Source organism: Herpailurus yagouaroundi, unplaced genomic scaffold (assembly GCF_014898765.1).
Source record: "Herpailurus yagouaroundi ecotype Mexico unplaced genomic scaffold, PumYag 220, whole genome shotgun sequence".
Taxonomy (NCBI): Eukaryota; Metazoa; Chordata; class Mammalia; order Carnivora; family Felidae; genus Herpailurus; species Herpailurus yagouaroundi.
Window position 1 is genome coordinate 4,808,590 of NW_024412451.1, and position 22,194 is coordinate 4,830,783.

Genomic DNA, 22,194 nt, shown 5'->3' on the forward strand with positions numbered 1-22,194 from the left:
GGTTTCCAACACTGGCGAACTAGAATTGTTGACCAGCAGCTAATAACGGTGGGGGACACTTATCAGCGTGGCTCCCACGCCACGTCCAGCTCGTGGGAACTCTCAGGGCACCTCTCATCCGCACTGGGCTGGAGTGCCACAGGAGCACACTGACAGCAAGGCAAGGGGAAGTCGCCGGCTCCGGGTCCCGTCGCACGTAACTGATCTCACGGTCCTTTTCCACCTGCAGTGGACACAGCTGGTGGCGGCCCAGGCGCCCTCAGACAGATCCCTCTTCCCGGTCCTGGGCACCCAGCCCCCAGCTTCTGCGTGCTTTATGCATCCATTCTGCCTTTTTATTTCCTGTTTTTCTGGTGCTCTGGTCTCTTCGGCTTTGTGGACAGTGCGGGGGGGGGGGGGGGGGGGGGGGGGGGGGGGGGATGCTCTTCCCAGGGCTAGCCACTTCCTGGATATAGTAAAAGACACTCACCCAGGAGTGTGCTTTTCATATGCAAACTAACCAACCCCGAGCCCAGACTCACAACCGCTTCCTTTATGAGCGCCTGTACTCCAGGCCACTGTTCCCCAGCCTAAACACCCCAGGATCAGGTTCCAGACAACCAGGGAAGGGGGGGGGGCACACCTCGGAGCCAGCTGAAATTTATCCAAACTAGACAACCCTGAGGCTGCTTACCCTGCCTCTCCGGTTCCTTCCCTGGGAAACCACAGTAAAGACTTTTGCCCAGGGTTTCCCTCCCCCTCCCCCACTCGGCCTCCTGACTGACCCTGGCCCTTGCCCACGTGGCCTGGTGTGGCTTGGCACGCCCCCTTCTCTCGGGATCCCTGAGAAAAACAGACGGTCTTTTCAAGGAGGACAACAAAGGATCAGATCGTCTTGATCTGCCCGGCTCCGCCCCACCTGAATAATACGAAAACCTACGCTGGAAAAGACGTTGCTTAAAGACAAACATTAGAAAAGAGAAATGTAAGGGGCGCCTGGGTGGCTCAGCCGGTTGGGCCTCCGATTTTGGCTCAGGTCATGATCTCATGGTTTGTGGGTTTTCTGTGCTGACAGCTCGGAGCCTGGAGCCTGCTTTGAGTTCTGTGTCGCCCTCTCCCTCTGCCCCTCCCCTGCTCCCACTCTGTCTCTCTTTCTCTCTCAAAAATAAATAAAAAAACATTTTTTTTTTAATTAAAAATAAATAGGGGCGCCTGGGTGGCTCCGTCGGTTGAGCTTCTGACTTCGGCTCAGGTCATGATCTCAGGGTTCATGAGTTCAAGGCCCCATCAGGCTCTCTGCTGTCCGTGCAGAGAGACCACTTCGGATCCTCCGTCCCCCTCTCTCTCTCTGCCCCTCCCCTGCTCGCGCTCTCCCTCTCTCTCAAAAATAGTGAAAAAAAAAAAATGAAAAAAAAAAAAAATAAAAAAAAAATAAAAAGAAAAAAAAAAAAAGACTGTCTCTCTCTTGGGACACCTAGGTGACTCAGTCGGTTAAGCATCCGACTTTGGCTCAGGTCATGGTCATGATGTGGGTTGGAGCCCCGCAACGGGCCCTGAGCTGATAGCGCGGAGCCTGCTTGCGATCCGCTGTCTCCTTCTCTCTCTCTCTCTCTCTCTCTCCCCCTCCCTGACTCGCACATGCATTCTCTCTCTCTCTCAAAAATAAATAAACGTTAGAAAAAATTCTCTCTCTCTCCTCCTCTGCCACTCTCCCCCGCTCCCACTCTCTCTTAAAAAAAAAAAAATAAAAATGACTGCAACCCCAAAGAATCGCCTTGCGGAGCCACTCAGTGGAATTGTGAGTGATCATAGTTATTATTTTGAGACTCTAACTTTGGGGATGGCTTGTTATTCAGCAATAAAAAGGGGGGGGGGCGGATCTCCCTCAGCTTCAAAAGCCTAACTCCCTTGGCCTCAGGGTAGGACAGACTGAAGCTTAATTTATCCTCCAGAGCTCCCCACGGGGCCCAGTTGAGGTTGGGACGTCACCTGACGTCACACTCTTGCGAATCTTCCCCCTTCTCTGTCCAGTGTCCTCTGCTCCCTTTTGGTTTCTCCTCAGAGCATTTATCTCATGAATCAGGGGGCACATGAGTCTTGTCTCGGGCTCTTCTTCCAAGGGAATCTGACCTCAGACAGGACACGTTGATATTCTCACTTCCAACCGGAAGCCAAGGGTCTGGCTCCCCATTCTCCCTCCCGACTCTTCCTTGCCCCTCTCCTTACATCCCGCAAGCACAGACCACCTTCCAGACTCCCCAGCCCCAGGGAACCATCTAGTAGGTGGCACGGGGGGGGGGGGGGGGGGAAGAAGGTGGGAACAAAGACATCATGAGGTCTCTGAAGGAAGGAGCAAGCAGTTTGTTGGCCCTGGCCAGCAGCAAAGGACACGGACCACACAGCCATGGAGGAGATCATACGGAGGTCAGGTAGACAAGAGTCTGGCCGACGGCATGTCAGCAGCCGTTCAGGGGCCACGTGGGGATGAGAGTGTTCTCTGATTCTGTGTCCATGGTGGGAGGGGCTCTGCAGGTTGTCCCCCGCCTTCCTTGGGAGTATGCCTCTGTGACTTTCCCATCCCCACCAGTGCCCCCTCCTTGGAAGCCCCAGAATCCATCACCACGGATCGTCCAGCAGGTCCCACAGCCGGGTGCCACTGGGGTCAGATAAGTCAGCAGAGAAGACGCTGGGGGCTGGGGGACCACAGCCTAGCAGAGGACCCCCACTCAGAGCCTCCAGCCAGTCCAAGGAATCCGTGGGGCCCCTGGGAGAGGGCGACGGGGAGTTTGTGGGGGACGGGAGCGAGGAGGAGAAGACAGATGAGAGGCCTTCAGAGTCTGGGGAGGGGGACAGCACGTCGAAGGAGCCGGGGAAGTCCAGGGGGATGGGGGGCAGCTGGTCTGCAGAAGGAATGGAGTGTGAACTTAGGCAGGCAGAGATCCGGACGCCACTCTGTTAATCCTCGTTTCCAGACGTCTAAGTCCCCAACCTCTAGGACCCAGGACTCCAGACCCCAACCCCTTCCTCCTTGGACTAGGAGTCCAGAACCTCAGTCTCCTCTTCCCCCACATCAAGAAGTTTGACTCGGGGCGCCTGGGCGGCTCAGTCCGTTGAGCGTCCGACTTCAGCTCAGGTCATGATCTCACAGTCCGTGAGTGCGAGTCCTGCGTCGGGCTCTGTGCTGAGCGCTCGGAGCCTGGGGCCTGCTTCGGATTCTGCGTCTCCCTCTCTCTCTACCCCTCCCCTGCTCGTGCTCTGTCTCTCTCTCTCTCTCTCTCAAAAATAAACAAACATTAAAAAAGATTAAAAAAAAAAGTTCTACTCTTACCATCGGGCTCCATCTGATCCTCCAGGATGTCATCAATGCCCCGGTTCGGAAGCAACTGCGGGACGGGCAGAAGCGGCGTGAGCCTGGGACCCGTCCCGATCCTGATCGAGACCCCTAACCAGCTCCCTCTCACCTGCGCCCTGCGGATGGCTTCCTGCAGCTCCTCCTCCAGACTCGGGGCCGCCGTGGATGGTGCCGAGGCAGGGGTCAGCGCCGGAGCCCGCGCGGGAGCCGGCGCAGTCGGCTGGGTTTCCGCGGCACGTGGAAGAGGCGGAGGGTGACAGCCCCGGCCTGACTTGAGCTAGAACCGCGGGGAAGAGTTCCCATAAGCCACGCCCACTGGACGCAACCCCCCCCCCCCCCCCCCCCCGCAAGCTGTGGCTCCACCCTCCCCACCCCCCGCCGGTCGCATCCCGGCCCTGCGCTCACTCATCGACCACCCTATTGGTTTCTCTTCCCTTAAGATCGGCCCACTACGCTCTTAACCACGCCCCCACACCTCATTGGCTATTCTTCTTTCGACCGCCCGCCCCCGTCCCGCTCCGTCTTCTCCTCACTGGTCCATACGCGCGTGGCCCCGCCCTCACCGAGCCCGGCCGCCGGACTGCTCCCAGAGCCTTGGGCCTGAGGCGCGGCCAGGGAGCGCTCGCGGGACTGTCCTCGCGTCGCGGCTTCGGCCGCTCGCGGGGCAGGGCGCCGCCGCGCATGCGCTCCAGGAGCATCGACTTAGTCCCCGACACCGGGAGGCCCCGCAGGCGCAGCTGCTGCCGGAGCTCTGAGACCTGGGGTGGGGGAGCGGGGAGAGGCCTTGCTGGGAGGGCTGCGGGGCGAGGCGGGATCTGGGGCCGGATATTTGCAAAACCGCGAGAAGAGGGACGAGAAGACGGACGGGGTCTCCAATGGGGCAGAGACTGGGGGCTCAGACTTATGGGCACCCCCCCACCCCCGAAGGAGAGGGCCAGCCTGGGAAGCACTCCCCATACTCACCGTCAGCTCCTCCAGTTTAAGGGTCTGAAGTTCCAACTTGTGTGGAGAGGGCGAGGCGCTGGGGACTCCAGGAGGGGAGGGAGTGAGGGGGATGGGCTTCATCCTGGTGGTAGTCGTGGGGGTGGGGGAACAGAGGTTAGACGGGGCGGAGAGAGAAAGGGCATCCGGGGGTCCTCAAAGACCTGGGGCGGGGGGGGGGGGGCGGTGTGAAGAGGAAGGAGAGGGCCCAAAGTTCTGGGTCTCCGACGAGGCTAGTCCCTGTGCATGGGGAGCAGGAACCGGAGGCTCAGTGTCTTGGGTCTGGAGCCAGGACTCCTGGAAACTGACGGGAGAGGGACCAGGAAACTGGGAGAGGAAGGGGCTGGGGGCTAGACTCCCCTGCTCTTGGACTCTGGGTTTGAGTCCAAGATGCTGCGGGCCTGACTTTCCGGCAGAGAACGAAAACGGGATGCATACCTGGGAGGTGGCCGCTGGGCGTTTGTCCCTTCCCACAGAGGTGGTCCAGGGGGACCCAGAGCCAACATTTTGGCCTGGGGGTCGACCCTGGACCCTTGTCTCGGCCCCGGGGGCATGTACTGGTGGTATGTCAAGTTCCCCTTTGGCTTGGGCTCTCTCCAATGTTGGGAGATCTTAGGAGACTCCTGTAAAAGCAGGTGTGATGTCACATGCTTCAGCTCTGTGCCCCCTCTCCTGCCCCAGAGCCTCATGCAAAGCAGGGCGAGCGTCAGTCAGCTCAGCCCCGCCAGAAAGGAGCCAAAAAGGGCAGGAGCAAAGAGGACCAATGCTATAGACTCTCGGGGGTACTTCCCTTCACTCGGTGGAGACTCACCTTCAGGGACCTCCAAGGGCCATATTCTGATTCAGGGAGCAGGTCCCCAGGACTGAAGAGGAAAGGAGTGGGACCCGAGGGCGAGGCTGGGGCCAGGGCAGGGCCCGTGGCTGAGACCCATGGATCTGGATCCAAGACTGAAGAGGTGGTGAGGGACCCCGAGACGCCTGCAGATAGCAAGCCAGGCAGGGAGGAACAAGGCTGTGTGGGAAGGAGGGCCCTGCAGGCCACAGCCCCCCACCGCGGGCGTGAGAGGGCGGGGCCAAGGAGTGAAACCCCAGGAGCCTGCAAGGCAGAGGTTCTAGGGACCCAGACTTTTATATTCTCAAGGAAGGCAGGAATCGCGTCCTTAGTCACCAAGGGGTGTGATGGCTGCGAATCGCAGCTTTCTGGGGTTCTGCTGGGACAGCCAGCACTCCTGGTTTCTTGAGGAGAGAGAGAGAAGCTGAAAGCCACATCCTGAGATGCATAATGTGTGCCAAATGCGGGGCCTGGGATGCCTGTCTTCTCCCAAGAAACGGGATCTGGATTCACGCGTTTCATTGGGGCGGGAAAAGCCAGAAAGCGGGAAGCAGAGCTTTTGGGGGTAGGGTGGCCAGGGACCTGTGTTCTTGGGTCCTCGGGAAAGGACGGGATCGGATTTCAGTGTATCCCTGGCAGAGGGACTGAGGCTCGGGAACCAGTGCAGGAGATCTGGCCGCTGGGCCCCAGGGGAGTCTGGCCACCATCCCCTCCCTTGCAGGGCCCACACTTACTTGGGTCCTGATACCGTCTGTGGATCCGAAGCTGGAGGACTGCGGAGGAAAGAGGGAGGTGGGAGGCGAAAGGCGGGAAGGGAGTGTCCAGGAGCCTGGCCTGGCGGGGCGCCGCGCCCAGCCCCCTTACACTCCCCGGGGCAGGCGGGTGGGTGGGCTGTCAGCCCGGTCCCTTTCCCGGGCCTCCCGCCTGCTCCTCGCTCCCAGCCGCAGCCCTTCTGCGACCAGGAGCCAGCCAGCGTGCAGGCAGGAGGCGGCCCTGCCCCCCCAGCTCCACCGGCCCCCCTTCAGGAGCACGTACCCACCCAACTCAAGGCACCATCGCCATCTTGGCCAGCCGGACCCGTTTGCACCCTCGCCGCCTCCGGTCCATGTGCTCGAATCTGCGCAAGCCCACTCCCTCCTGTGTGCCCCTGGGCCTCCCCACAGTCGCCCCCTCTGTACACGCCTCTCCCCGGGCCCTGGTTTGGCACGCACGCCACTTCTGTGCACTCGTACCCTGTGGCACTCTCCATCTTGGCTCACCCTGTCCTGGCACCCACCCAGCCACACTGACACACTTCCCCGCACACTCAGGATCTGGCTTCCAGCTTGGGAGCAAGGATCCCGCTCCGTCACGTTCCACGTGCACTCCCCGGCACCCCCTTGGCTCTTCGGTCACTGGCGTCTTCGCACCCACCCAGCCACGGAAGCACACTCGTTCACACGCGCATTTCACCCTCCGCGCGCCGCGCGCGCGCAGGAACTGACATCCAGCGCCACTCACTTGCCCGCTTTCTGTCTGCACTGGGACCTAAAACACAACCCGTGACGTTTTCGCCGCCTGACAGCTCGCTTGTCCCCTCACCCACGCTGCTCACGCCAAAGTCCCCAGTCTGTGTACCCCGTCCACTTTGCACACCTGTCAATTTCAGCTCCTGTTCCTTCGCAGTACCCGACTCTCCACACCCACCCCTACCCGCCCACCTGCTCCTCAGTGTTTACGTGAACATTGTATTGGCCGTTTGCATGCTTGTTGAGCCACCAAAAACTCACGCCCTTTGCTGGGGCCTCCTTTCTGCACAAGTGACCTTTTGTACAGAGGACACGTGCCTTGTGGGTCCCATGGCCTCCTTCCCACCTGGGCCCCCCCCCCCCCATACACACTCCCAGAGTTAAGAGTTCTCAATCCCAGGGGGCGCCTGGGTGGCTCCCTCGGTTAAGTTCAGGTCATGATCTCACGGGTTCGTGAGTTTGAGGCCTGTGTCTGGCTCCGCGCTGACAGCACGCCTGGGATTCTCTCCCCCCCACCCCCACGTCCCCCACGTGTTGTCTCTCTCAAGAATAAATAAATGAAAGGTAAAAAAAAAAAAAAAAAAGAGTACTCAATCCCGGGGCCCAGAAGACTCCTTCCCTACATGCACAGAGAGAATCCTCTCACCAGATCTGAACTTGGAGCGAATGATTTGGGAGCGCTGGGAGGAAGCCGCGAGGGTCATTGCCAAGGCTGTGATGGTGACCTGGACTGAGGCGAGGGCAGGGCCCCCACAGGAGGCAGGGTCAGAGTGGAGGTCAGGAGGCTGTCCCCGCATGCGAACGCAGCAGGGAAACAGCTTAGGGATAGGAGAGGACTTGAACCATAAGCTCTGGATCCTGGGGGGTGGGAGGGATCCAGGGGCTGGGAGCCCAGACTCCTGGGTCTGAGGGAGAAGGGGGTTGAGGGCCCCAACTCCTGGAGCCTGGAGGAGGAACGGACGGGATCTCTGAAAGGAGGCCCCCGCGCCCCCCCCCCCGGGTCTGTGAACGGAGAGGGAAGAAAAGGGGGTGAAGAGACAGAGCTCAATACTCTGAAGGGACTGGAATCCAACACCCTTGATCTAGAGGGGAAAGAGACCTGCTAGGCTCCTGGGGAAGGGAAGGGTCTCTGCCACCTGCATTTAAGCAGGGAGTGGGTGGGTGTCTGCCACTATGGTCTGTGAGGAAGGGACTGGGACCAGAGAGGTGGCAGAAGGGTTAAGGCGGGTTCCCCCCAGCCCCACCCCAGGGGCTTCTCACCAGGTGGGCTCCGGCCAGTAGTGCTCCGGGGCGGGTTGAGTCCCCAGGTCAAGGCTGGAGGCCGCAGGCTCCGCCCCACCAGCCCGGGACCGCCCAGGACACCCCTTTGTAGGGCGAGCAGGAGCCTGTGAAGTGGGGCGGGGCAGACAGAAGCTCCGCCCGTGACCCTGAGAAGGGGCGGGAGCACGGTCTGGGTGGCACTGGCGGAGGGGCGAACGTCGGGGTTCCCCGAGTCTCTCCCTCCTCCGAGGCCTGGGGCTGTGGGGCTCAGGCGGGGCAGCGGCAGGCGGACTGACAGAAGCAGGTGCCTGGAGAGGGGCGCCGGGTGAGCAGCGGGAGCAGGTGGTCGCGACCCGGCCCTGCGGGCAGGTGCCACCTGTCGCTTATTTTTTCCCTGACGCAGCAGCGGGAGTCGGATTTAGGGGAGTGGAAAGTTCAAACCGGAGCTCCGGACTCCTGGATCTGAGGGAGGAGGGGGCTGGGGATCTGTACGCCTGGGTCCGAGGGAGGAGGGGGTTGGGGCCTGGACTTCTGGACGTGAGGAAGGAGGGAGGCGAGAACCAGGACAAGGGGTGTTGGGATTCGGCAGTGTGACCGACGGGCAGAAATGTCCAGATGATGGCCGGGGGACCCAGACTCCCGGGTCTGAGGGAGAAGAGGGCTGGAGTATGGCCTTTGGGGTCCGAGGGAGAGATGGCTGGTTCCCGCTGGCAGGACCGAGGGCCTGATACCTGGCCGACCCAGCTTAGGGTTCTGTCCTGAAATGCGTTTTGAGGCCCCAGGGCTCCCGGTTTGGATTACAAGCCCCAGGGCAAGCTGAGGCCGTGGCTATAAATACCCCCGGGGCCTCGGCAAGAACTCAACGCTCCAGTCGAGGAACCTGGTGCTCTAATCCGCAGAAAATCATCATCGCCAGCGTTCCCAAGTCTTAACAAGCGAGGCGGTGCCAACACCACAGATACCTTTATTGCTTGCTCCTCGCCCTCACCTCCCAAGCCCGTCTTCCCACTGTCCCAGCCTCTACTACCCGAAAACTCAAACTCCCGGCATGCCACGCGGGGGAAAGAACTACAACTCCCAGAGAGCCCTGAGCTCGGGCGGGCTCCAGGGAGCAGAAGCCGAAGAATTTTCAAGGGTCGCGCGCTCGTTGGTTATTGGTCCTCAAGGAGGCGTGGCCACGGGAGGTCCGTGGCGGTGATTGGCCGGCAGTTCTTGCTGCTCAAGATCCCAGAGGAGGCGGCGGAGCCTGCGCAGTTCGCGGTGCAGGGCGTCGTCCGTCACGGGACCCGTGAGGCGCAGGCGCGAGCTGCCCAAGGGCAGGATGAGGGGCGGATGGGAGGAGAAGCTCTCGAAGATATCCCCTAGGAGACAGAAGAAGACGGCGTCAAATTCTGAAAATGGGCGTGAGGCAGCAGTGTTAGGGAGAGGCTGCGTCACGCCCGAGGGAAGGACAGACTTCAACCAGCAATTCCCGGAGCGAGACCCACTCAAACACGAGTCTTGGGAGTCCCCAAGCATCATGGGAGTTGTAGTTCAGACAAAGAAAGAGAGGCCACCGCTGCCTGGGAAACGGGCGAGGTAGTTGGGTTCTTGGGTCTGAGGAAGGAAGGTCTGGGAACTTAGTTTTACGGATTCCTTCGTGGAGGGGCCTGGAACCCGAGCCCCTGGGTGAGAAGGGTAGGTTGTCGGGGGAAGGGGCTGGGGGCCTGAACCCTGGGGGGGGGGGGGGGGGCGCTGGGGCTTGAAATCCCATATCCTGGCGGAGGAGGGAGTTGGGGCCCATCACTTATTGGGTCTCGAGGGAGGAAAGGGTTAAGGGTCCACAATCTGGGTCAGAAGGAGGAAAGGGCTATGGATTCCTAGGTCCTGAGGCCAGAAAACAGCTGACAGCCCCCGTGCCTCTGTCCCCACCGTGCCTCACCTGTGTCCACAGCGTCTCGCTCTGCAGGGGGAGGGTCCCAGGCAGGTGGTGGCCCACGGCCAGGACCCAGCTGGTAGTGGCTGAGCAGATGGTGAAGCTGAGCAGGGGTCAGCGTGGGGTGGTCAGTTCGTAGGCTGCTCCAAGAAGCCTGGTGGGAAGATGAGGTGAGAAGTCGGTGGTCGTTATGGGACAGCTGAGAAAGCCTGAATGGAAGGCCCCCCCCCAGAGGGTACCGATGTAGGGGGTCGGCCGTGGTGTCTGTGCTGCCAGATTGTGACTGCGAAGCCAGGCTGTCACCAAAGTGATGGTGAGAAAGGGGGTGCTCTCAGCTTAAAAAAAAAAAAAGTGATTTGTGGGGCGCCTGGGTGGCTCAGTCGGTTAAGCTTCCGACTTCGGCTCAGGTCATGATCTCACAGTTTGTGAGTTCGAGCCCCGCGTCGGGCTCTGTGCAGACATAAATGTAAAAATTTTTAAATAATAAAATTTTAAATAAAGTTTGGATCTACTGAACTGAGATGACAACCAAGTCATCATTGCAGTGGACCCAGATTGCCTGGGTTCAAAAATGCCGGCTTGACTACTCATTACCTCTGGCAAGTCCCTGTGCCTCAGGTTCTTCATCTGTAAATTGGGGGTGGAGGGGTTAGGCACCACCTAATAGGGTTGTTCTGAGGTTTCAATATGGCAAGATCGTAAAATACTTAGAACACGGCCTGGTGCTTATTAAGTGCTCTGTAAAAGTCTGAGAAATATCAACAAAAGAAATCAAGGAACTTATCCTGCCCGAATCTCAGTTTCCTTGTCTGTAACAAACGGTCAATGAATAACCTATTTCATGAGGCTTAATCAGCACTCAATGAGCAGTGCTTGACAGTGTTTGGTATCTAGTTTACGTTCAATGAATGTTTTCACTGTCGCATTCCTTGGTCTCATACCAGACTTTCGGAACCAGCATAACTGAGGGAGGGGGCCTTGGAAACTATTATTCGGAAGTCCCACTGGGATTCAGGTGCACTTTGGACGCTTGGGGCTGGCTTCTAACTGCCAGTGCATCACCCACGGTGTCTGCGCTGGGACTGGGGATAACGTGAGGGCCAAGGGGATGTCAAGGGTGGGCTGAATACAGAGGATGGATGGTGGGGGGGGGGTTGGGGAGTCAGAGGTCAGGGATCGGGAATCACCTTGAGCAGGGAGGTGCGGGGCACACAGAGCAGGTTCACAGCTATGGAGAGTTTCCGGAAGAATTCAGTGGCAATGTCGCCCAGCCCGGCCCCCTGCAGCCAGTCCAAGACGAGGTCCAAGTTGGTCCGGATTTGGACAGCTCGGGACCATTGATAGAAAGGTCGGCCTTGACCTGTGGGGAAGGTTAGGAAGGGGAATGGGTGCGTGGACTCTGCCCTCCCGCCTCCCGGACCCTTCTTATTTTTCAGCTTGGGATCTGGAGCTTGCTCTCCAGACTCTCTAAAGATGAGGCCTGATCCTGTGGTATGTTCTGAACTGACTTGGGTCCCGATGGCTCCCGCCCCTTCCTCCCTGCCCCTTCCCCGATCTGACCCGCACCTCGTTCCATCAGCGAGTTGAGGAGGGACGCATTGGAGAAGAAGAACAAGTAACCGAATGTCTGAGACACGAGGTCCGGATGCAGCTCACACTGGCTGGTCAGTTCCAGGGCTGCTTGGAACACGCCCAGGGTGGGTCTCAGCCCCGGAGGCATGGCCGCCAGCTCGGCGCCGGGCCCGGGAAGCTCTGCCCCAGCGGTAAAAGGGTTACTATCCAGGAGGGCAGGCAGCGTTGAGTACAGAGTCTAGGAAGATACAGAGATGGAAACAAATGATTGGACTACACCTTCCTGGAAGCTTCCGGGCGGTAGAGCTTCTGGGAATTAGAGCCCATTCTACCTTCAACACCCTAAAGGCCTCTGAGCAAATCCCTACTTTCCAGGTGGCTTTCCGGCATTCACCAGGCCTGGGACACCTCAAGCCTTGACATTTTTTCAGTGTTTATTTCTTTTGGAGAGAGAGAAAGAGACGGAGCTCAAGTGGGGGAAGGGCAGAGAGAGAGGGGCCGACACGGAATCCGAAGCAGGCTCCAGGCTCCGAGCTGTCGGCACAGAGCCCGACGCGGGGCTTGAACCCACGGACTGTGAGATCATGCCCTGAGCTAAAGTCGGACGCTTAACCGACTGAGCCACCCAGGCACCCCAGGACTTGTATTTCTCAACACGGACAGCTCGCGGAGGACAAAGGACGCTGAACAAAGAGGCCCCCTTCAGTCAGAGAGTGATTTATCCAGAATTCCCAAAGGAAAGAAAAAGAATAGAGAGTCAGGAAGTGGGAGCAAAGTGGCAGTGAGCCAGTGGAAAGTGAGATCGGGCCAAGGACAGGAAATGAGGTCAGAGCCGAAGAAGAAACAAAGCCACACGTGGCAGGAATGTACAGGAAGCGAAGCCTTGGAGGAAAGGGCTTCACAAATCAAGGCTGCGTAAGGAACATCTTTACGTTGATCAGTCCCCAAAGATCCCCGTTCCGTTGACAGACAGGGACTCAGACCCACGGTAAGCCTGAAACCCTGAGAATCCCAAGGAGCGATATCAAGGTCAAGGGTGGTTGGGGGTCTGGGGGAGAAAGCGGGTCCTCAGGACTAGCACTCCAGGGAGCAGGTCTGTGGCTTGGAAAAGGGAGTGAATTTGGAGCTATAGGAAATGAAGTCAGCAAACAGGAAGCGAAGCCCGATTACAGAGGACTTTTAGTTTAAATGACAGTGCCTGACACTATTTGGTATCTATCTATCTATCATCTCTCTATTTTACCAGTCACTGAAGAGTGGACTTAGAAAACAGGAGCTTGAGGGGCACCTGGGGGGCTCAGTCAGTTGAGCGTCCAACTTCGGCTCAGGTCATGATTTCACGGTTTGTGGGTTCGAGCCCCGTACTGGGCTTTGTGCTCGCAGCCTGCTTCGGATTCTGTGTCTCCCTCTCTCTCTCTGGCCATCCCCCACTGGCGCTCTGTCTCTCTCTCTCTCTCTCTCTCAAAAATAAAAAAACATTAGGCGCCTGGGTGGCGCAGTCGGTTAAGCGTCCGACTTCAGCCAGGTCACGATCTCGCGGTCCGCGAGTTCGAGCCCCGCGTCGGGCTCTGGGCTGATGGCTCGGAGCCTGGAGCCTGTTTCCGATTCTGTGTCTCCCTCTCTCTCTGCCCCTCCCCCGTTCATGCTCTGTCTCTCTCTGTCCCAAAAATAAATAAACGTTCAAAAAAAAAAATTTTTTTTTAAAAATAATAAAAATAAAAACATTAAAAAAAAGAAAAAGAAAACAGGAGGTTGAGAAAATGATAAGGGTGATACGACCAGGTAGTAAAGTTCACTTGTCAAGAGGGGACAGATGCAGACACAGGAGAAGAAGCCAGAAAGGCGGGAAGTGATGTAGGCTCCAACAGGAAGGGGTATCAGAACAGCAAAGCCCTGGGGTGAACGGGAAGTGATGTCAGAGAAGCGGGAAATCTCACAAGGTCAACTAGGAAGTGACGTCAGAGCAACACGATGTAATGCAAACAGGAAGTGATGTTATGTCAAACAGGCAGCAGGGGACAAGACCAACCTTGGTGAGGTAGTAGACAGACTGCTGGAAGGTACACATGATGACCTCATCCAGGAGGGCCATGGCCTCATCACATAATTCCAAGTCATTGCAGAGCTGTGGGTCTGAGGACAGACCTGGGGGTAAGAGAGAGAACCAGAGGCTGACAGGCAGGAGCCCAAGTCCCCAAGTAGAGGGAATGACAGGGATCCCGGACAGGCCTGAGCTTGGGTCAGAGCTCACCCTCCTGGTCGGCCTCCTTCTCCATTTCCAGCACCTTCTCCTGTACAAAACTCAGCAGCTCCGTGGTGTTGGCCATCCACAGCATGAGTGGCCGCAGCTCTACGGACACAGCCTCGGGAGTCAAGGGCACCTCGGGGACTCCCTCAGGGTGGCTGGAGAAGGAGAAAAGGACCCATTAACGGGACAGTCCATTATAGTCATGGGGGTGGGGTGATCTCTGCCCAACCCCCACCATAGTGTCCAAACTCCGAGCTCTGGATCTAATTGAGGACAGAGGCCAATCCCCATTTCACAGCTGGAAAAGTTGGGGGCCAAGGAAGAGCCTGCCCGCAGAGCCCCACCCCTGCATCCCTCTATAACCCTTCTTCCCAGAATTTCTCTTACTTCTCTGGCTGGCGGTCTCCGATTTCCTTGATCTTTTCCTGTAGAACAGTAAGCTCAGAATCAAGGCGCGTGGAATTGAGGGAGAGAGACGTATGAGTTAATACCCTGGTATTTCTGGAAGCACCTTTTTGACACAGCCTCTCCACGCTCAAATGGACCCTAACCCCCAGGTTTCAGAATGGTTTCACCTCTCTGTACCTTTTTTTTTTCTTTTTTAATGTTTATTTATTTTTGAGAGAGAGAGAGAGAGAGTGTGTGTACGTGTGAGTGGGGGAGGGGAAGGGAGAGAGGAAGACACAGAATCTGAAGCAGGCTCCGGGCTCCCAGCTGTCAGCACAGTGCTGGATGTGGGGCTTGAACTCAGGAGCCATGAGTCAGTTCCTTAACGGGACTCAGTCACTTGATCGACTGAGCCACCCCAGCGTCCGTCCCTCACCTCTCCATACCTTTTAAAACACAAAGCCCTAGGGGCGCCTGGGTGATTCAGTCGGTTGAGCGTCCGACTTCAGCTCAGGTCGCGATCTCACAGTTCCCAAGTTCAAGCCCCACATCCGGCTCTGCGCCGGCAGTGCAGAGCCTGCTTGGGATTCTCTCTCTCTCCCCCTCCCCCACTTTTGCGCCCGTGCGCGCGCGCTCTCTCAAAAGAAATAGAATAAACTTACAAAAAGAAAATAAAATACAAAGCCCTATAATTGCCGGCGGTCTACCTCCCTCAGGCCCACTTCTGCTCGAATACAAGTTTCTTCTTACCGCCCAGGCCCTTCCTCAACCTTCGCTCTGAGAAGCCCTAGCTCCATTGGATGGCGACTTTAACCTCCCCCCCCCCCCCAAAAAAAAATCCAGAAATCTGGATGATTTCTCCCAGGTACTTCCATCTGTAGGTCCGATGGATTTGACCTCCTTCGCCTCCAAGCACGGTCTTGCCCACTACTGTTCAAAGCTTCGGGCCCAACGGGCTGCCCGCCTCACCTCCCACAACGGTCTCTCCTGACTTCTCATCCCAGGAGCTCTCTTCCCCCGGCTCCCAGAATCGTTTCTCCCATTATCCCAGAGCCGCAAAGGTGGTTCTTCGCTGCCTTCTCTTCCGGCACCGCGGATGAATCCACCACTCCCAGCACCCCGCGAGATCCCTTACTGGAGGGCCCAGCCCCCTCCCAAGCATCAGGGGAGAGGTGGCTTCATCCTGCTCGACTTCCAAACCGGCGGCGGGGGGGCGACGAGAGGCTGGGGGAAGCCCACGGGGAGCAGACGGGGTTGGACGGCGGTTGGAGGCACTCACCCAGACGGCCTCCTTGATGAGCCGGGCCAGACGGCCCAGCAGGCGCGGCAGGTGGCCCAGCTCCAGCTCCCGGGCTGAATGCTGGACGCACAGCGCCAGCAGCGTGGCCGGCCCCAGCGGTGGTAGGTCCCCGGCGCCGGCCGCTGCTGCGCGCACGATCTCACCCAGCAGCGCCTCTTCCTCGCGGGGTCGGAAGCGCAGCACCGGCTCGCGGCCATCCAGGTAGGCCGCCAGCGCCTCGCCGCGCTCCTGCAGGCCCCGGCCGCACAGGCGGCAGGAGAAGGCCCAGCCGGGGCCTGGCGGGGAGGCCCCCGGACGGGTGGGCAGCCACGGCGGCCGCGCTGGCCCCGAGCCCCCAGCGCGGGGGTCCTTGTACATGAAGAGGAAGTGCTCGCCCAGCCCCAGCAGGTCGCCAGGGTGCAGCTCGGCCTCCCGCAGCAGGAGGCACCCGTTGTGCGTGACCGGGGCACCCCGGGCCGGGCGCACCATGGCCGGGGGCTCAGGGCCGGCACGCACCGTACAGTGCCGCGGCAGGATGTCGGGGGCATTGAGAAAGGTGTCCACATACGGGGCCGGGGACCCACCACGGGCCGAGGAGTTCCCGCCCCGGCCGAAGACATGCTGCTCCCGCGTCATCACATACACCACGAAGTCCTGGAGGGAAGGTGAAGATACAGGAGAGACACAGCTCCGTGAGGAACGGATGTTTCCAAAGGGGACCCTTGGCCACAAAGGACTCTCCCATCCACCACCTCGCTTAGAATGAACGCTTTCAAGGAGATCTCCTGGGATCCCCAAAGCCTCAGCAATGGCTTCCCCTAACCGCGAGTGGACTCTTCAACCGCACTTCCTGTGATGGACCGGTCCAGAACACCCATCTGGAAGACTGGCTGCGTATAAGGAAACCCCTTTCTTGACATGAGTTCTGACATTGCCCTCCCTGAAATTATTGATGTTTCCAGGAGACATTTCTCCAGGAGACGCCCCCCTCTTCTCACCTCTTCTGAATGGACCCTTTCAAGGACATCCATTCCCACAATGCACTCTCCCATGATATAGAGCCCAAAGAAGGGGTGCTTCCAAGAGCGCCACACCCCCATGACTACAGTGGACTGCCCATTAACTTGCCCCTCAAAGAATGGAACTTTCCAAGGACATCTTTCTCCTCTGAGCCCTCCCATTTCTCTACCCCTGGCCCCATTTGCCAGTCCTTCCACCACCATAATGGGGACTTCCAAAGACATTTCCCCTTCTAATAAGAGCTTCTCTGAATATTTCCAAGACATGGGACGGATATCTTTAAGGAGACTGCCCCTTTGAACAAAGGTTTCTTCCATTATCTCCACCCCATGAACATACACTTCCAGGGAGACCCCCTTTCTACAAAGGACGCTTATTTTCCCCCACCCCATGCTGAACTCACTTCCAAGGAGAAATAGTACTACAATGGACTCACCTACTACCCCCACTCCCATGATAGAGGATTCCAAAGACACGCTCCTTTCCATCAATGGATGCTTTCAGTATTCTCATCCCAACAAAGAACATCTCCATGGAGCTCTCCATATAGTGGCTCTTCTAGGAACCCCACCTTATTAATAGATGTTTTCAAGGAGACCCTCTTCTTATAATGGAGTGTCCCATTTCATCCACCAAATGAAGAGGTGCATTCCAGAAGACCCCTTCCTAAATGACCCTCCCATCTCCATCCTATCAAAATGGAAGAGCTCAGTCTGGCCCCCTTCCTAAAATAGACTCTCTGTTCTCTATTCACGTTGGGAGAATAGTCACCCTGATATCCATAAATCCTACCCTGAACTCACGCATTACCTTTACCTCATGGATGGACATTTCCAAAGAGACCCCTTCCTACAATGGACTTGTTCATCTGTCTCTAGGAAATGGACCTTTCCAGTATGACCACCTTCCGAAGGTAAAATCTCCTGTTATCCATCCCTGTTTGAAGGAATGGAATGGTCCAAAATACATGAAACCCTTTTCTAAAATTACTTAACCCCAGAAGGGATTCCACAGTGCCCACAATGAACTCCCAGGTTATAGCCACTCATGAATAGATGAGTGCAAATAAATTCCTCCCTAAGAGATTCACCTCTGATTCCTCTTCCCCAGGAAGGAATACTTCCATAGAAGCCTCTTTCTTAGAAAGGAATTTCTCATGAACCCCATTCAAAAGAATGGATGCTCCCAATGGTCCCCCTCTTCCCAAAACAGGCTCTCCTATTCTGCAACCTTGTCTGCAAACCCCTCCCTGTAAGGAACTTGCCCCAGTAAGGAGGAATGAATTCTTCCACGCAAGCCCTTCTCTCAATAGTCTTAACCTCTCACTCATACACACCCACACACAGGCCACCGAACCCAACTGGATCACTCTCTGACAGCACAAATGGGACTATTTGCTGAGCTCCACTACCTTCTAGAGTGGGCTTTCCCAATGATTCCCAGCAGTACCTGTGGAACTTGGCTGGCTGTACTGCTGTTACTCAAAGTTGGGCAACACCACAAACACGGCTCCCCCAATCATCGCGCGCGCACACACACACACACACACACACACACACAAATGAGTCTTTCCAAGAGTACATTACGTTTCTATTAATGAAACAATTTCCCACTAACCCACGAATCATTTTCTACTATCTGCTAATCCTTTCTCCCTCTCTGCTGCCTAACACTCAAGCAGGTTCTATTGTCACCCAAATATAGAAAGCAGAAGCCTCCGTACCACCTACGCCCCCTAACAAGAGTCAAATCATTCCAGTGTAAACCATCACCTTTAAAAAGCGGGTTAGTCCACTCCTTCCAAGAAAATACACGCTTACCCAGAACAAGATCCCATACATCAATGAAATTAACTTCCTCCCAAACAAGATAGACACTTCAATTACTCCTCATCAAGAAATAGAGGCTTACAAGGAGATCCCTTTTCTACGATAGGCTCTCACATTCCCCCTTGACAGACAAAGGCAGTGTTTTCCCCCAACATTGCATGAAATGAACCATTCCCCACCTGTTCTTCAGCAAAATCTTTTTCAGCCATCAACCTCCACAACTTTCACCTCTTCCCCCCACCCCCTGTCTCCCACAATGACCTCTCCTACCCTGGAACCCTACCTTGCTGGGCCCACGCCTTCCCGCAAACCTGAGACTACCGCGACCCAGGGGATTCTGGGAGTTGTAATTTTGTCGCCCTGCAGACGAAGGAAGGTCGAAGGAAGGCCGGAGCATAGTTCTCTCCGGGGTAGGAGGGGCTGCCTTACCTGAGCGTCCTGGTAGCCCTGGAGCAGCAGGAAGTAGGGACGGTTGCTGGGAGCCTGAATGAGGCACTGGGTCAACTGATCGAAGTCGCCAGGGTCAGCAGGTCCGATTTGGGTGTCGGCTGCCCCTGGGGCCATGCTAAGTGCCTGCTGCCTGCGCTCCTGCTGCCGCCGCCGGCGACCCTGCAGGCTGAGCTCCGACACGCTGCGCCGCAGGGACAGGTTTTCCGAGCGCTCTTTGCCCCCGGACCCAGCGGGGGGCCCTGACCCGGACCCCGGGCCCGGACTGGCCAGGGCCGCCCCTCCGGACGCCGCCCGGGAGCGATTCTTCTGCGGCCGCCACGAGGGGGCACCCGTGCCTGCGGAGAGACCGAGAGGGATGAGGCAGAGACTCCAGAGAGCGAGACAGGCTCGCAGAGCCGAGACGATAAAGAGACAAAAATTGACCACAGAGAGGTGAGGCTGCTTCCCACATTTAGTTTTCTGTATATGCTGTTCCCTGTGCCCGGCACGTAGTGGGTGATGGTGAACGGAAGGAACGAACTAGTGATTTGTTTCTCACCAGGCCGCGAAATCTAGGAGGGTGGGAACCTCATCTGTCATGTGCTCACTGTATTCCCCCAGGGCCCTAAATAATGTGTGGCCCACAGTAGGCGCTCAACCAATGCTTTTTGGGGGGAAAAAAAAAAACAGTGATGGTTGTAATTGCCTTTCTTTATTAGGCGACCACTATGTGCCAAGCCCTGTGCTAAAACCCTTTTATACATTTTCCGATTTCATCTTCCCCTAGGGTTTTGCAGAGCGGAACCGACAAAGAACGGATCGGAATCCAAGCCAGAGTTCAGAGCTCAGGAGGTTGACCGCTACCCCACTCTGTCTCCCCGATGGGAGGCTCAGAAACAGAAAAGCGTTAGAAGGTTCTGTGAGCAGCCCCTTAGAGCCAGGCTCCATCCCTGCCGGGCCCTGCTCTGCACTTACTGTTTCACCAAGGGGGCCACCTCCTGTTCCAGGAACGTTTCCTCAAAGGCCAGGCCAGCATGTAAGCCCTTGATGGTGTTACGTCTTCATTTCGCATGCGCCACCCTCAAATCTCCCACCCACAGTCTGCGGCCAACCCAGCTTAGATCTACCTGCTCCAAGATCAGATCCTCTGAAGCTTCGATCTTTTTTTTTTAATTATTCTTAAAAGAGGGAGAGCACGAGCATGAGCAGGGGAAGGGCAGAGAGAAGGAGACAGAGAATCTATAGCAGGTTCCAGGCTCCCAGCTGTTAGGACAGAGCCCGACGCCGGGCTCGAGCTCATGGACCGAGCGATCATGATCCGATCCGAAGTCGGAGGCTTAACCCACTGATCCACTCAGGCGCTCCTAAAGCTTGGATCATTTTCGGCCCCAAACAAACCCACCATTTCTTCACTCTGCAGGCTCCTCCCCCTAAGAGGCTTAATCTACGTCGGCCCTGCCTCTCCCGAGAGGCCTTCTAGCCACGCGGACGACCACCACCACTCAACACTTCTGGCTCTGGGTTACCCTCTTCAGCAGGGACCCCCGCCCCCCGGCCCCAAGCCCCGCCCAGCCTCCCCGCTGGCCCCGCCTCCAGGACAGGCCCCGCCCCGCCCCCGCAGTCGGGCCCCCGCCGGCTCACCGTCGCTGTCCGCCGCCCCGAAGGCCTCCTGCTCCAGGCGGCGCGCCTCCTCGCGGCCGCGCAGCTCGAAACGGCGCGCCCAGCCGGGCCGCGCTCGCCACAGCTCCTGCACCAGCAGCGGACGCTCCGAGTCGCCCAGCACGCGCAGGTGCTCCGCCCGCCACTCGCAGCTGCCCACGCCGCCCGCCGCGGGCCGGCCCAGCGCGTCGCACAGCGCGAAGGCGTCCACGCAGCTGCTCTCGCCTGGGCTGCCGCCGGGGCTCCCCGCCAGCCCGTAGCGCTCCAGCGCCTCGGCCACCAGCTCGCGTGCCGTGGAGCGCGCAGTGGCGAGCACGCTCTTGTAGTTGGCGCCCGACGCCAGCCCGGCGCCGAAGATCTTGAGGACCCCCGGGGGTGCCGTGGCGCGGGCGGCCAGCGGGGGCTCGGGGGCCACGCCCGCGGCCAGCTCAGGCAGCTTCTTCTCGCTGGCCCAGCGCTGAGCGCCCCCCGGAGTCCCGGCGCCTCCCGCGCCGCCGGACCCCGTGGCCCCGGTCCCCGAGCCCCGAAAGAGCTGGGAGATGCGCTTGGCGCGACTCCCGGAGGCTCCCCCGGCCGCCTTGACCGCGCCCACTCGCCGCAGCTCCACGTGCGGCGGCGGCGGGGGCAGCGGCTCGCTGCTGCGGCTCCCCGTGTCCGAGGAAGAAGACCTGGGAACCCGCCAGGGGAGCGGAGAGGCGGCAAAGAGACCGAGAGAGACAGGCCAGGATGGAGGCCGATGGTAGAAGACGAAGGAAGGAGGTGGGCAGAGACCCAGACGGAGGGATCAGAGACCCGGAGAGTGACAGAGACACAGATAAAGAGGGAGACAGAGACCCACAGAAGGGGGAGAGACGCGAGTGTACAGATGCGGAGTTGGGCAGAGGCCAGAGTCAGAGAGAGAGAGAGAGAGAGAGAAATAAATGAAGGCGAGTGGCACCTAAGGAAGTTGCAAGAGGTAAGCAGGGAGGGGAGGAAGGAAGGGGAATCAAACCCTTGCCCTTGTATCCCCATCGCCTTGTCCATCCAGCGAGGGCCCCTATCCAGGCCCGGCTCTCCCCCGACCGGACTCTGAGAGCACTGTGGCCCACTGTCTGTCTCCTCCAGCCCGCCACCTCACTTGCCCATTCCGGAAAGGAACTGCAGTCAACGCTCGGGACCCCTGGCCTTACCCGGTGCAGAGACTGGATCAGAAACGAGGACAATTGGGAGGTAGGTGGAGGAGGGACAGGGGCCTGGAGGAGGTGGGCACTCACTTAACAGAGGCGGCGCTAGGCCAGCGGCGTCCCAGCTTGGCCAGCTGCTTCCTGGGAGAATTGATCCACAAGCCCACGGGGAGGTGGAGCTTCCCGAAGCGGGGGCTTCCGCCCTCTTTCCGTTCACCAGATAGCATGGCCCTGAGGAAGGATGGGTAAGACCCCAACTCCTGAGGCCCCGAGTAGTGGGGTTTGGGATGGAGGGGCCTGGGGCTCAAACTCCTGAGTCTGGGTGGAGGAGAAGGATGCGAGCTAAGCTCCTGGGTGCTGGGATGGGAGATGGGTGGGGACTGGCCACTGGGTCTGAGGGAGGAGGGGTCTGGACTCCTGGCTCCCCGGTTCTTACCCTGCTTCAGGTCCCAACAGCACCCCGGGGCCCTGGCTCCGTTGGCCCTGGTTGGTTCCTGACCCCGCTGTTCCCGTTCAGCCTTTGACTCTGCCCCGGCTCCCAGCACTGGGTGGGGGACAGGAAAAGGCGAGAGGAAACCCGGCAGGAAGAGCTGGGAGGGGGCGTCCTGTGAGGGGACCGGGCCTGGGGGAGGAGATCTGCGGAGGGCAGGCCCTTCTCTACTCCTTGATTCTGGAATTACATCTCAGCTAGTTGGGCACTGCCTTGACACAGCGTACTGACTTCCCAGTCTCTCCGAGGACAGGAGACCCGCCCCAGAGCTCGCCTCTCGGGAAGCCAAAA

The 22,194-nt window shown here is 58.3% G+C and overlaps 2 protein-coding genes across 4 annotated transcripts; both read right to left on the minus strand.

The window, feature by feature from the left end:
- Window positions 1-2,316: 2,316 nt before the first annotated feature.
- Window positions 2,317-8,728, minus strand: MAMSTR (MEF2 activating motif and SAP domain containing transcriptional regulator). Of its 2 annotated transcripts, none has more exons than XM_040457612.1 (10): window positions 7,913-8,728; window positions 7,299-7,382; window positions 5,879-5,917; window positions 5,124-5,548; window positions 4,751-4,935; window positions 4,295-4,397; window positions 3,895-4,089; window positions 3,441-3,608; window positions 3,308-3,362; window positions 2,317-2,879 (listed from the first exon to the last, which is right to left on the minus strand). In XM_040457612.1, the coding sequence occupies exons 2-10, from the start codon at window positions 7,354-7,356 to the stop codon at window positions 2,596-2,598; spliced, it is 1,512 nt and encodes a 503-aa protein (XP_040313546.1). In that variant the 5' UTR covers window positions 7,357-7,382; window positions 7,913-8,728; the 3' UTR covers window positions 2,317-2,595. The 2 variants fall into 2 exon arrangements, with proteins under 2 accessions (XP_040313546.1, XP_040313547.1); XM_040457613.1 differs by having other exon boundaries at window positions 5,124-5,290; window positions 7,913-8,724.
- Window positions 8,729-8,840: 112 nt separating this feature from the next.
- On the minus strand, window positions 8,841-21,981 carry RASIP1 (Ras interacting protein 1). 2 transcript variants are annotated; one of them, XM_040457611.1, is made up of 12 exons: window positions 21,850-21,981; window positions 21,504-21,644; window positions 20,233-20,918; window positions 18,592-18,947; window positions 15,314-15,967; window positions 14,035-14,072; window positions 13,651-13,802; window positions 13,429-13,532; window positions 11,394-11,637; window positions 11,015-11,187; window positions 9,834-9,981; window positions 8,841-9,273 (listed from the first exon to the last, which is right to left on the minus strand). In XM_040457611.1, exons 2-12 carry the CDS (start codon window positions 21,638-21,640, stop codon window positions 9,074-9,076), a joined length of 2,892 nt encoding a protein of 963 aa, XP_040313545.1. In that variant the 5' UTR covers window positions 21,641-21,644; window positions 21,850-21,981; the 3' UTR covers window positions 8,841-9,073. The 2 variants fall into 2 exon arrangements, with proteins under 2 accessions (XP_040313545.1, XP_040313544.1); XM_040457610.1 differs by having other exon boundaries at window positions 13,429-13,544.
- Window positions 21,982-22,194: the final 213 nt, after the last annotated feature.

Bases quoted from the DNA above. Each gene is read 5' to 3' on its own strand.
- RASIP1 (XM_040457610.1), bottom strand. From the start codon at position 21,640: ATGCTATCTGGTGAACGGAAAGAGGGCGGAAGCCCCCGCTTCGGGAAG. The intron at 18,948-20,232 runs GTGAGCCGGCGG...GTCTCTCCGCAG, and splicing joins CGGGGCGGCGGACAGCGACG to GCACGGGTGCCCCCTCGTGG. The intron at 11,188-11,393 runs GTGCGGGTCAGA...CCTTCCCCACAG, and splicing joins CAACTCGCTGATGGAACGAG to GTCAAGGCCGACCTTTCTAT.
- MAMSTR (XM_040457612.1), bottom strand. From the start codon at position 7,356: ATGACCCTCGCGGCTTCCTCCCAGCGCTCCCAAATCATTCGCTCCAAG. The intron at 3,609-3,894 runs GTGAGGGCGGGG...CCGCGGTTCTAG, and splicing joins CAGTCCGGCGGCCGGGCTCG to CTCAAGTCAGGCCGGGGCTG. The intron at 2,880-3,307 runs GTAAGAGTAGAA...TTCCTTCTGCAG, and splicing joins GGATCAGATGGAGCCCGATG to ACCAGCTGCCCCCCATCCCC.